The sequence below is a fragment of the Cynocephalus volans genome, chromosome 10, assembly GCF_027409185.1.
Source record: "Cynocephalus volans isolate mCynVol1 chromosome 10, mCynVol1.pri, whole genome shotgun sequence".
NCBI lineage: Eukaryota > Metazoa > Chordata > Mammalia > Dermoptera > Cynocephalidae > Cynocephalus > Cynocephalus volans.
The window spans coordinates 93,430,236-93,443,031 of NC_084469.1; the positions used below are offsets into that span (position 1 = coordinate 93,430,236).

Here is a 12,796-nt window from a genome sequence, read left to right on the forward strand (position 1 = left end):
GCCTCAGTTTCCCCGCCCGGCCCCCGGGGGCGGGGCTCCGTGCTCAGGGATCGCGGCGCGTCCAGCCTCCAGGCTCCGCCCCGGCCCGCCTCCGGGCGGCCGTCACTTCCTGCCCGGCCCGGTGCAGGCCCTGCCGGGCGGCGGCGGCCACGGCGGCGGCGTCCGAGCCATGGTCGCTCTGGACGACCCGGGGGGCGGCCCGGAGGAGGCGGCGGGGGGCGCCCCGGGCGGGCGGCGGATGCGGTGAGTGCGGGCGGCGCGCCCGGCTGGGTCCCCACCCTCGCCCCCGCGGTCGCGCCCTCCCCGCCTTCAGCCCCGGTGTCCGCCGCGCCCCTTTTCGTTGGCTGTTTACCCCCAGAATTGGGGGGCAGGGTCTTCCTTGTTACGGGGCTCACCCGGCGGCCACCCCGTGCCCCGCACGCCCGGGGTTTGCGGGGGGACACCCGCTTTGTGCCTTTCCTTCCCCCCGGGCTCCGAGTCCCCCGTGGCCACCAGCTGGGGTGCGGTGGTGCCCGGGGCCCGCGAGCCTGCGGGCTGTCGCCGTCGTCCTGGGCATTTACCCGCTTGCGGCGATGGCGCTCCCGGGTCTGGCTTGTCACCCGCACGGCCCGTCCTCTCTTCCCCCATCTGGGGTTACCCGCTGTCCCCACGTCCTGGGTGGACAGGACAGGACAGGACTCTTTGCTTTTCTTTGTGTAAATCCCCAGGTTGGGGGCCGGGGCTGCCACAAACCCCGGGCACACAGAAGGCCGTCTGTCCTCCGCGTGGCACCCGGAAGCGGGGCGCAGCGGCCACAGGTGAACTTTACCCCGGGAGCGCCGGGGAGCCCGGTGTCCACGCAGAAGCCCCCGCGGTCCACCCTGCGGTCCGTCTGTGGGGGATGCGGGGTCGGCGTGGGTTCCACGTCTGCCTCCTGCACGTGCCGGCGGTGCCACCTGGCCAGCTTATTCCGCCCTCCCGTGCCTCAGTTTCCCCGTCTATAACATGGGACAGTAACAGAGGCCTGTTCTCAGAGGGGCGAGGGGTCAGAGAGCCGGCACTCAGACGGCCCAGCAAAGGGGAGCGTCTGTTCTTAATTCTTACTTTTAATTACTATCTTAAACGTCTTGTTCTTTTAGTATTATTTTAAGGTGATTTTATATGGTATTCCTTCTATAGTTAGTTGTTATTACTTTATATGACGTTTATTAGCACTTTGTTAGTATCATGTCCACCTGGATACCTACCCCGAGGCCCTGCAGGTCTCCACAGATGTGGGTATTTATCTGAAGGAGAGATGCCTCTTTTATGGGGGCCTTTAGCCACCCAAGTGGGCATTCGCGCTCCCTCTGTGCCCTGCCCTGGGTTTTCTCCCTGGATCGCTTTAGAACCCGCGTGTAGCTATTTGGTGTGCAAATATGTAAATACGTTTACACCGACTTCCAGCTGATTCCTCTTCTTCCCCCCAGGCCTTCATCAGGGCCCCAGCTCATTGGGTAAGGACCTGCCAGCTGCCCCTCCCCTCCGCATCCTGGTGGGGGGCTGGTAACATCTGGGGCCCCCCACTCTGCCCCACCCCAGGCTGAGTCACCTCCGCTCTGAGCCCTTGGTTTCCTGCCTGGGGAAGTGGGTTCCTCTCTCGCCAGTTTTCAGGGGCAGTGAGCCAGTTGCTGGAAAGGTGTGTTTTTGCTTAGAGGAGAGGAGGTCCAAAGGTCACATCTCAAAACCCGCAAGGAGTAGAATTGGGGGTGGCCAGGCACCTGTTCTCCCAGAACCCAGCCTGATTCTGCAGCTGCCTTGCTCGGCCTGTCCATGCTCTGTGGATCCTGGCAACTGTCACAGTGTAAACCTGTCCTGGTCCGAAGTAGTCTTGTGGGGTGGTGTGGGAAGCAGTTGAACTGGCCTGTGTGTATGTGTAAAAAGTTTGGTTATTCATTCAACAAACTTGTAGTGAGCACCGCTGTGGCCTTGGGCACTGGGGACCCGTCTTGCTCTCAGGGTCTAATGAGGCTGTGACTGAGCAGTAAGCAAGTGGATGGACCAGCTGGTTTCAGGTGCCAACTGGTAAAGCAGGAAGCCAGCCAGGCTGATTGGGTTATTTGGAGGGGGGGCAGTTTCTCTGGGGAGGGGACATTTGAACAGAGGCCAGAATGAGACAGAGAAAGGGTACTTCCAGCAGAGGGCTCAGCACGTGCAAAGGTCCTGAGGCGAGGCCATTCCTGGTGAGTTCGAGGCCCAGTGAGGAGGTCCCCGTGGTTGGGCACAGATATTTTGATGTGCTCTGCCTCTCCCCCTTTGGCCCCATTTCCTCCATTTCTGGAGTGGGGTGTCGGTGACTCCAGCCCCCCAGTCTGCCCTGGTTTCTTGTCTTCTGCTGGAATCTGGTTGAACTCAGCAGGCTTGATTGGTGGTGGGATTCACTTCCCAGAGCTCGGCTCAGTGCTGAGACCCATGAGAGTGTGGCGAGACCTCCCAATTCCTGTAGATCCAGGCACAGGCCCGTGCGGGCCAACCCCGGGCCAAGGAGTAGTTGGGCCTTGCCCCGGGGGTACTGGGGAGGCATGCGCAGCATTGGAGCAGGGAGAAGACCAGTCGGGCCTGATGGGCTGTGGTCCGAGGGGACTTGGTGATTCAAGGTCAGGCTGGGTTCACATCCTGCTCCACCCTGCATGCGTGGTGATGGGGAAGCCCCACTTTCATGGCTCAGATCCCTCATCTGTGGCACAGGGATGCTGCCACGCTTGAGCTGTGTCATGGAGTCACACCCTGCTCTGATGCCCCCTGGGATGCGGCCTCTGTTATCAGCTCCGTCCAGCTGCCGGGGTGGAGACATAGATGCTTGGAGCCCTGGGTAGGCTGTGGAGTGAATCTGGGGGTTAGGTGGGGGGTGCTTGGGCCTCGGGGGGACAGCCTTGGAGACGCTGGCTTAACATAACTGCGAGTGTTCATTGAGTGCACAGCAGATGCCATGCTGTGTGCTGAGGACATGGTCTGCCAGGTCTTGTCCCAACTGTTCTTTTTACGACAGTAGGATCTTGGGACAGAGAGTTTGTGCCTTGGTTTACAAATCTGTATAATGGGCATGGAATAAGAGTGCTTGCTTCCTGGGTAATGATACACGTGATGTGAGGGAGCCCACCACAGAGGAAACGCTTACCCCAGGGACGTTGCTATGATAAGAACGGCATGGTCCAGGGAGTGAACTCCCCATCACAGGAGGAAACCAAGCAGGTGGCAGCTGTCCTGGCCCCGCCCCCCGTTGGCCCTGAGTGCCATCTCCCAGACCCACATGCAAGGACTGTTCTTATCCCTGCTTTGCAGAGAGTGAGCTGTGGCTGTGGGTTGCAGAGAGTGAGCATTGTAGACAGAATTTAAACTCAGGACTGAGGTTCCAGGGCCACACTCCTCACTGCAGTCCACTGAGGATGCATCTCTGAGTTCCCTGCATGCCTTGGCCGGCAAGTGCCTGTCCAGGGTTGAAGTCGGACCCGTGCCTCTGCCCACGTGTCTCCTATGGATTGGAACTCGTGTACATGTGGGCTTATCCATCAGATAAGTTTTCATAGATTTTTTGCCTAAAGTGCCATCCACAGAGGCCGTGCTGTTTACCTGCCTGCCCCATGCCAACTGCAAGCAGCACCAGATGTTGCCAGCCTGCTTACTTTTCTGCCTTTTTTTTTTTTGGCGGCTGGCCAGTACAGGGATTGAACCCTGGACCTTGGTGTTATCAGTTTATCAGGACTATGCTGTAACCAACTGGATGAGCTAACCGGCCGTCCCCTGTTGACTTTTTGATCCAGATGTGACAGCCATTCTGTAAAGTGCACAAATTTAGGGGCCAAGCACTCTTTACATAGGTGCAGACCGTGGTGAGCACTGATCTCACCCTAATCCCTTTGATGCATCTTGCCTCGACTGTCCTAGAGTTTCAATGGCTTTTTTTTTAGTTTTTTGGGGAGTGGGCAGGGGGCGATATGCATCTGTTTTTAATCTGTGTCTTGGAAACTCTGGATGCTAGGAAAATTAGGGTGGAATTTTGGATGCTGGGCTTAGCCTTGGAATCATGGGATTTTTTTTTTTTTTGAGAAGTGGTTTGGCAGTGTTTTTGAGTACCTACTGTGTGATAGGCCTGGCTGTTTGTGCCAGGGGGTACAGTGGGCAACTAAACCCAGCAGGGAGTGGGGGGGGGGAAGTGAGGTATTAACTAGAGAGGGTCTCACCAAGGGGGTTTGGGCCAAAGCAAGAGGAGGAGAGCCAGTGAGCTATGTGGAGTCTGGGGTCACCGTGGGCGCAAAGGTCTGGAGGCGGGACTGTAAATGGCATGCAGGAAGGAGCAGGGAGCAGCAGGCGGCCCCTCTGTGTGGATGGAGCAGAGTGTGGGGGTGGGGGGGTGGTTAGGAAATGTGGGCAGGAGGAATCCTGGTAAATTCAGACCCCGGAATCCATTGTTGGTCCCATGGTGTGAGGGTTTCTGAGCCCGGTGGAGACAGTCCTCTGCAGCCTATGGTCTGGCGGCTGTCAGGGGCTGACCAAGTGGGCCATGTGGTTTCTCCTGGCCAAAAACTTTCCATCTAAGAGGGCCCCCCCACCTGTTTCCTGGATGGCTGCTCTGCCTGCTGTACCTGCCTGTCCCCTCCTGCCAAGTGGCTTGGCCCTTGGGTCCCCAGTGGGAGGCCTGGCCATGCCTGCTAATCCATCTTGACAATTAATGCCATTTGCTCAGAAGAGGGAAGATTAGTGCCAAGGGGGGCCACTCCAGCCCCCTCCCTAATCCTCGCCCCTGGAGCACACTGGGGCAGGGGACTTGGGGGCACCAGGCATGTGGGCTTGAGCATCACCTTGAGCTTCTGGGGGCTGTTTCCTGGTTTATGTGCTGCTGAGGGTGGGGGCTGCTAGGTAAAATCAAATTTCTTCATTCTCCAACTTCCAGAGCAGGCTGGCGCTCAAGTCCTGGAGGCTGTGGGCCTCTCTGACTTGCAGCTAAAATCTAGGCTTGGTGGGGGTGGGGGTGGCAGCTTTTCTTGGCCACCCGCCACTGTGTGGCTTTGGGCAGGTATCTTCCCGACTGTGAGCCTCAGTTTACTAATCTGTCATTGCAATTGTGCCTGCCTCCTGGGTGATGTGAAAGTGAAACAAAATGAGATTTTAAGGGCCCAGGACTTTGTGCATGGAAGGGATGAGCTCCCCATTGCTGGGGGAAACCAAGGAGGCAATGGCTAGGGTAGGGTTCTACCTGGGGGTCCTGGCCTGCCTTGGCCCTGAGGACCATCTGCCCACCCCCACCTTGACCCACAGGCCCCTCCCGGGCTGCCTGCCCACTCTAGCCAGCTCCCAGGTGAAGAGGCTCTCGGCTTCCAGGCGGAAACAGCACTTCATCAACCAGGCTGTGCGGAACTCAGACCTCGTGCCCAAGGCCAAGGGGCGGAAGAGCCTCCAGCGCCTGGAGAACAGTGAGTGGGGACTGGGGACTTCTAGGCCTCGGATGAGAATGGCATGCATGTTGGCATTTTCTGGTACTCTTCCCGTGAGCCGGCTAATGCTGGGGACCCAGAGCAGTCTCAGCTCTGGGCCGGGGGATCAGGCAACAGAGCTGGACACAGATGCCCCCTAGACCTATTGGATCTGGGCTTGGCAGAGGGAGCTCTGGGCATTGGAGCTGGGGCTTTAAAGGATGTGTAGGAGTTCAACAAGTCAGGGAGACATGGGCGGAGTTCTGGAGGCTGGAGGGTCCCTGTGCCTTCTGCGAAAGACAGTTGCAGCATAAAGGTGGGGAGACCGTGAAGAGGGAAGGATGGTCCTTGGGTCCCCATGCTCCTCGGGGGGCCTGAATGCTAATCCCAGCCCAGAGACCATCTGCTTCCATCTAGCCCAGTACCTCCTGACCCTGCTGGAGACAAACGGGGGCCCACCAGGTCTGGAGGATGGGGACCTGGCACCCCCCGCCGTGCCAGGCATCTTTGCAGAGGCCTGCAACAACGCCACCTACGTGGAGGTGAGGCCCCGCACCCCCTCCCTCCACTCTGGCCGCAGCAGCCTCGGCAGGTTCTCCAGCCTGACACACTTGCTGCGCGCGCCAGGCCAGTGCCTGTGCTGGTCCCTCAGCCAGGAGCACCTTCCCCCTTCTGGCCTGTTGGTGAATGTCCCTGGGGCTCCCCAGACCAGTCCAGAACCCCCAACCCAGCCCCGGAACCCTCCAGCGCCTTTGGAATCGGTGACTGGATTGAGGGAGTATTTGATCTGTATTGATCCCACACTCAAGACAACTGGGTCTTCGTGGTCCCCGGCTTTCCCCAGCACCCGCAGTGCCCTGTACACCTTAGGTGCCCCGTGCTTGTACGTTCTCAGCCGGCCCAGTGGGCAGAGGTTCAAGGAATACTTCCATGGAGTTGGTGGCCTTCTGTGTCCACTTGCCAAATGAGGAAACTGAGGGACCCTGCCTTGCCCCTCTTCTAGGTCTGGAACGACTTTATGAACCGTTCCGGGGAGGAGCAGGAGCGGGTGCTCCGCTACCTGGAGGAGGAAGGCAAGAGCAAGGCACGGAGGAGAGGGCCCGGCCGCGGGGACGACCGGCGGAGAGGTGCGCCCGGGCTGGGGATGGGGCCAGGGTGCGGTGGGCGGGGCCTGGGAGCGGGGGAGGAGTCTGTGCGGGCGGGGCCTGGTGGGTGTGGCCAAGGTGCTGTGGTGGTGGGGGCTGGTGGGTGTGGCCAAGGTGCTGTGGGCGGGGCCGGGGCGGGGCCTGGGCACCCGTGGGCGGGGCCTGAGTGGGTGGGGCCGGACCACCTGCACCACGGCCCCCCACGCCCGGCTCTTGTAGAGGACCCGGCCTACACGCCCTACACGCCCCGCGAGTGCTTTCTGCGCATCAGCCGGCGTCTGCGGGCCGTCCTCAAGCGCAGCCGCATCCCCATGGTGAGTGCCCGGCCTCGTCTCTCCTCACCTGCTCGGCCTTTTTTGATGGCAGAGCTTTCCTTGAGAGTAGGAGGGGCGGGGGCCATGAAGGTTGGCACTGCAGGGTGCATAGGAGTTGGCTGGGCAGAAGGCCTGGTGTCCGAGTGCCTGGTATCTTTGGAGACAGTTCAGTAGCCTCATGTGCTGACATGACAGAGGTGACATTTGAATCTGGGGCTTTGGGCTCTGGAGGCTGCTCCAGATGTGGGGGGCCCTGGACTGTGCTGCGAGGGTCCCACGGTCGCCTGACTGCTGCGCCCGTTTCTCCCACAGGGAACACTGGAGACCTGGGAGGAGCGGCTGCTGAGGTTCTTCTCCGTGTCCCCCCAGGCCGTGTACACGGCCATGCTGGACAACAGGTGAGCAGGTGGGCATGGGTGGCAGGACGCCCACCACTACGGCTGGCTCCTGTGCATGGCGTCTCACCGCCCATCCCTCCGCAGCTTCGAGAGGCTTCTGCTTCACGCTGTCTGCCAATACATGGACCTCATCTCGGCCAGTAAGTACCTGGTGGCCCCCAACACCCAAGACCCCCAAGGTGGCCAATTCCACCTTGGGAAGCAGAGTCCATGAGGTCTGGCTCCTCGGTGGGAGACTGCTGGGGGAGGCGGGAAAGCTGATCCGAGGCTGGGCACAGCATGAGCAGGTGGAAGTGGGACTCTGCGTTTAATTCATCAGAAGCTCCCTGATGATGTGCCCGGCCCCACCCTGCGTGACACTGCAGACACAGCCGGACACGGAAACCCCTCGGTCCACATCTTCAGGGGTGGGGGGAGAGGGGAGACCTGGGTGGCGTGATGAAGCCGGGCCTGGAAGGACCTGTGTCCCCACTTTTGCCATAAGGAAGTGGTCTCAGGTCCCCCAGAGAGCATCCCCACAGGCCCTTGCTGGCCCCAGTGTCCCATCTGGTTCTGCCTCCTGCCTGGGGCTGCCAAGGAGACGGTTCCCATGGCAACCCTGCTGGTTCCTCCCCTGTTCCCTCTGCTGGAGATGCGGCCCCCCACGTCTGCCTTTCTTTCTTCCCACTGACTCAGAGGAGGAGCTTGATTTGGTGGGGAGGCTTTTCTGTGGGGGTCAAGCTGTGGACACGGAGGAGGAGGAAAGGCCCCAGCAAGATGGAGAGTGGGGGGGGGGGACCCAGGCAGAGAGAACAGCCGAGGGGGGACTGAGCTTGGGTTGCCAATGGCACCTTCCATTTTTGGAGTGAGGGGGAGACTGGGGGAGTCGAGGCTGATGGGGGCTGGGTCACCCAGGGCCTTGATGCCTCAAAGTCACCTCTGCAGAGCAGAGCTGGGGAGACGGGGGAGGAGGCTGAGCACGTGGGCGGGCAGGTGTGTGAGCATCCATTTGGCCCTGTGTGCCTCACTGTCCCCTTGTGTACAATGGGATAGGTACCAGCAAAGAATGAAATAGTGGACCACAGCATGAAAGCACGCAGGGACATTAGTTGTTCCTGGGAGCAGAGCCCTGGGACCTGGGGGCTTAGAATCGGCCAGACTCAAAGTGCCAGCCAGGCCTGACTCCAGCAGGGAAGCAGCAAGGGCGTCACTAGGTGCCAGGACTCTGGGATTCCTTTAATTCTTGCCTATGTGTCCCCTCCCGCAGGTGCCGACCTGGAGGGCAGGCGGCAGATGAAAGTCAGCAACCGGCACCTGGACTTCCTGCCCCCGGGGCTGCTCCTGTCTGCCTACCTGGAGCAGCACAGCTGAGGGTGGGGCGCTGCCCCTCCTGCCTCTCGCCCGGTGCCAACCTCTGATACCTTTGTCTAAAGTATCTTTCATGTTTTTAGAGTTTGCCCTTGGAAACCAACTCTTGCCCTAGGGGTGGTCTCTCCCACCCATGTCCCCTCCTCGCCCAGCTCTCGAGGGCAAATGCTGGCGGCTGCAGCTGCCCAGACCATCCTGCCCCCTGTAGCTCCCTGTGCTGGGACTTGTATTTGGGCGGGGAGACCTGGGCACATCACGTTTTCTTCTTTGTTTACCTTTTTGGCCCAGTCTGAAGCTCAAGCAGGAGGGAGAGGCTGGGTTTTTATCACTTTTAATGAATTTGCCATGATTTGTTGTAGATTTTTAAATTTCCCTTTTGGAGAAAAAAACCAAAAACTCACCCCCAGCTGGTACATCCTCGGGCTTTGTCCCAGCCCTGGCTCCTCCCACCCCAGTTTTTAGCTTGGATGGGGAGTCCCTGGGACCCTGCCCCTCGCCCCAGGAGAGTCTCGTGTTGTGTGTTGTGTGTGCGTGTGCGCGTGTGTGCATGTGTGTGCCCCGCGACCCAGGACAGAAGCTGCATCTTAAGGGCTGGTTTTATCCGTTTTGTTCTGTGTGTCCACCCCCATCCCCCGCCTTTGGCAGCTCTCGGGGCCACCTGCTCCACGCATTCTCCCGCGCTTCTTTTCTCCCCTCCCCTTATACTGGGGGTCCAGGACTTCCAGCCAGAAGCCTCTGCCCTGCTCCTACCCACCTTCCTCCACATGTCCCGCCCTGTGCCCCCCACCTGGCTCTGGCCTGATGGTTCAGGGTGTCCCCATGCTGATCACCCTGGCCTTGGACACAGGAGCAGACCTGGGGGGGACACCCCCACCCCCCGCTGTGTGTGGCTAGTTGTGCTTTGGGGAAAGTTGAGGGTTTAATAAATTTTTGGTGCTCTGGCCTTGGGCTGTGTGTGTTTTTCTTGGGGGCAGGTCCTGGTCACTGAGGGCTTTCGTGGTGAGCACACACCCTGGGTGTGGCACGTGTTCCTGGAGATACAACTCTCAGGTGCTTGGGGCCAAACTACAGCTGCGTGACCTTGGCTGAGTCATTGGTGTGAGTGTCCCGGGGCCTTCATGACACAGCACTGCAAACTGGGTGACTCAAAACACCGGAAATGTATCCTCTCACAATTCTGGAGGCCTGAAGTCCTGAACCCAGGTGTGGCAGGACCGTGTTCTCTGTGGAGGCTCCAGGGAAGGGTCCTTCCTGCCTCTTGTGGCTTCCGGGGGCTCCAGGCATCCCTTGGCTTGTGGCCACGTCCCTCCAGTCTGCGTCCTCACTTGGCTCTTCTGTGTCTCTGTCTTCACGTCATCCTGCCTCTCTACATGCATGTCTCTGTGTCCAAATATCCCCTTTTTATAAAGACACCAGTCATAGTGGATTAGGGCCCGTCCAAATCAGCTCATTTTACCTTGATTACCTCTGAAAAGACCCTGTTTCCAGGTAGGGTCACATTCTGAGGTAGTGCAGGTTAGGACTTCAACGTAGCTTTTGGGGGGGACCTGATTTAGCCCATAAACATCACTTAACCTCTCCGTGCCTCAGTTTCCCCATGGGAAAAATAGGATCAGCAGGAGAGTAAATGAGACCATCATGCAGACAAAGCCCTGGCTGGGGGCAAGTGACATTATTTACAGAGACACGTCCAGCTTCACTTTATGGCTGGTTTATGTGTCTTGTTTCCATTTGTGATAGTTTTACATTTTCCCTCAATGTTTTGGAAATTCCAAGGCCTCCTGGGAAGTGGCAGGAATCGTCTGGGAAGCCAGACTCCCTTGTGATACGCCAATGTCTATTTTTCTGGGCCCTTTGAGAAAGTTTCGGACCCAGTCAGCTCCAGTCCTCAACCCCCACTCCCCTCAAGGGGACAGGAACTTTCTGCCTGGTCACAGCATGACCCTTCTCTGGGGAACTGAACCCTGATCCAGAACAGCCATCTGGTATTTGAACCATTGTTTTTAAATAAACTTTTAATTTAGAATACTTTTATATTTACAGAATGGTTGCGATGCTAATGCACAGTTCCTGCGTGCCCCACCCCCAGTTTCCTCTGTTCACATCTTGCGTTAGCATGGTACATGTGTCACAATCAATGAACCGGTATTGATACATTACTGTGAACTGAAGTCCGTGCTCTGTTTAGGTTTCCTCAGTTTCCCCCTAATGTCCTTTTTCTGTTCCAGGATCCCCTTCGGGACACCACATTAAATTGTCACTTCCTTAGGCTCCTCTGGCTGCAAGTTTCTCAGACTTCCCTCGCTTTGGGTGGCCTGGGCAGTTTTGCAGAGGACTGGTCAGGATTTATTGCAGAACGTCCCTCAGTTGGGGTTTGTCTGATGCTTTTCTGGACGGGGTGATGGATTTGCAGGAGGAAGCCCAGGAGGTGAAGGACCCTCTTTATCGCGTGTATCGAGGCTACTGTCCCCCTGACACTGTTGCTGTTACCTCGATCACCTGGCTGTGCGTCTGGCAGACTTGCCCACTGTAAAGTGACCCTTTCCCCCTTTCCAGTACTGTCCTCTTGGGGAGGAAGTCCTCAGCGCAGCCTGCAGGAGTGTGGAGTGTGGAGCACCTGCGTCAGTTACTAAGTATTCCGCAGGGGAGGTCGGTCTCTGCTCCCCACTTGATTTATTCAATCCTTCCTATCAGTTTGGACTCATGGACATTTCCTTCCTACTTTGAGTTATGATCCAATATTTATTTTCTTGCTCAAATCTTCCAGCTTTGGCCATTGGTAGCTCTCCCAGCTAGCTCCTGTGTCTCTTTAAAGTAGCCTCATCACTGCGGGACTTTTAAATTTGTTGAGCACTTTCTTACTTTCTGGAGCTACAGGATGCTCCAGGGACGTCTCATATGTCCCTAACTCCATCCCACGACCAGCCATTTCCCCAAGAAACCCGTCCCATTATTGGGGCACTGTGGCAGAATCCAAGATCTGGGAGCTGGGTGCGCTCCATTCCATTTTCTATGTATCTATCTATCCGTCTGTCTGTCTGTCTAATCTATCTATTTATCTGTCGGTCTGTCTAATCTATCTGTCTGTCTGTCTAATCTATCTATCATCTCTCTATCTATCTATCTGTCTTGTCTGTCTGTCTGTCTAATCTATTTGTCTGTCTGTCTAATCTGTCTAATCTATCTATCTATCTATCTATCTATCTATCTATCTATCTATCTATCTATCCATCCATCCATCCATCCATCCATCCATCCATCCATCCATCCATCCATCCAGTTATAACACACGTTTAAAAAATTTTAAAGACAGGTGCTAAGTGCACATGCCCAGCGCTGAGGACCAAGAGCTCCTGCAGCAACAAGCTCAGAGGCTCCCGTCTGCGTTGCAGAGGGCAGGGCTGGACCCCGGGGCGCGGGCTGGGGGTCTCTGGGGCAGCGGAGCCCCCGACCGCGCCGGGTTTCCTCGCAGCCCGCTTCCCAGCCCGGCTCCCCGGGGGCCTCCGCGCTTCTGCCCGGACGGTGAGCACCTCTGGGTGCGCCCTCGCTGCAACCCCAGGAAATCTCCCTGCATTGCCCAAACTGGGGAGGGTCTGGCGGGAACAGAACCAGTTTTTGGAGGAAGGATTGGGGATGGGGTTCGAAGCCGGAAGAAGCCGCAGTTAGGAACGTCACCTCACTTAGGGCAGCCTCAGTTTCCCCATCCGTGAGCATGAGAAAAGGAAAGCAAAGCATGGAGTGAACATGACAAGTTCTTGCAGAAGGCATTGAGGATGGGATTTGAACCCGGAAGGACCGTCCACTGAGTAAGTCACTTCGCTTACGGGAGCCTCAGTTTCCCCAACTGTGAACATTAGGGAAGCAAAGCAAAATATGGAACGCTTCACGAATTTGCGTGTCATCCTTGCGCAGGGGCCATGCTAATCTTCTCTGTATCGTTCCAATTTTAGTATATGTGCTGCCGAAGCGAGCACAAACCTGAAGCTGACCCACGACGTATTTATAGTTCCAATAATAAATTTCTTTACACTAAGGGTGAACTCCTAAAAAAATCGAACTAACAACTCAGCTATTCCCTATATTAGTGAAACACATAGCGTAGCCAATGTGTTTAATAACTAAGTCTGATAAAGTGTTCATTGTTCTAAATAATACACGTATAT

At 57.3% G+C, this 12,796-nt stretch overlaps 1 protein-coding gene and 1 non-coding gene across 3 annotated transcripts; one reads left to right on the forward strand and one right to left on the reverse strand.

Moving 5' to 3' along the window:
* The first annotated feature begins 125 nt into the window (after positions 1-125).
* Positions 126-9,576, forward strand: R3HDM4 (R3H domain containing 4). 2 transcript variants are annotated; one of them, XM_063111642.1, is made up of 8 exons: positions 126-243; positions 5,275-5,429; positions 5,847-5,971; positions 6,433-6,556; positions 6,794-6,888; positions 7,201-7,286; positions 7,371-7,426; positions 8,533-9,576. In XM_063111642.1, the coding sequence occupies exons 1-8, from the start codon at positions 170-172 to the stop codon at positions 8,634-8,636; spliced, it is 819 nt and encodes a 272-aa protein (XP_062967712.1). In that variant the 5' UTR covers positions 126-169; the 3' UTR covers positions 8,637-9,576. The 2 variants fall into 2 exon arrangements, with proteins under 2 accessions (XP_062967712.1, XP_062967713.1); XM_063111643.1 differs by lacking the exon at positions 5,847-5,971.
* Positions 9,577-12,500: 2,924 nt separating this feature from the next.
* LOC134389741 (U6 spliceosomal RNA) lies at positions 12,501-12,607 on the reverse strand. The gene has a single exon (XR_010024719.1). It is a non-coding gene; the product is annotated as a U6 spliceosomal RNA (small nuclear RNA).
* Between the last annotated feature and the right edge of the window lie 189 nt (positions 12,608-12,796).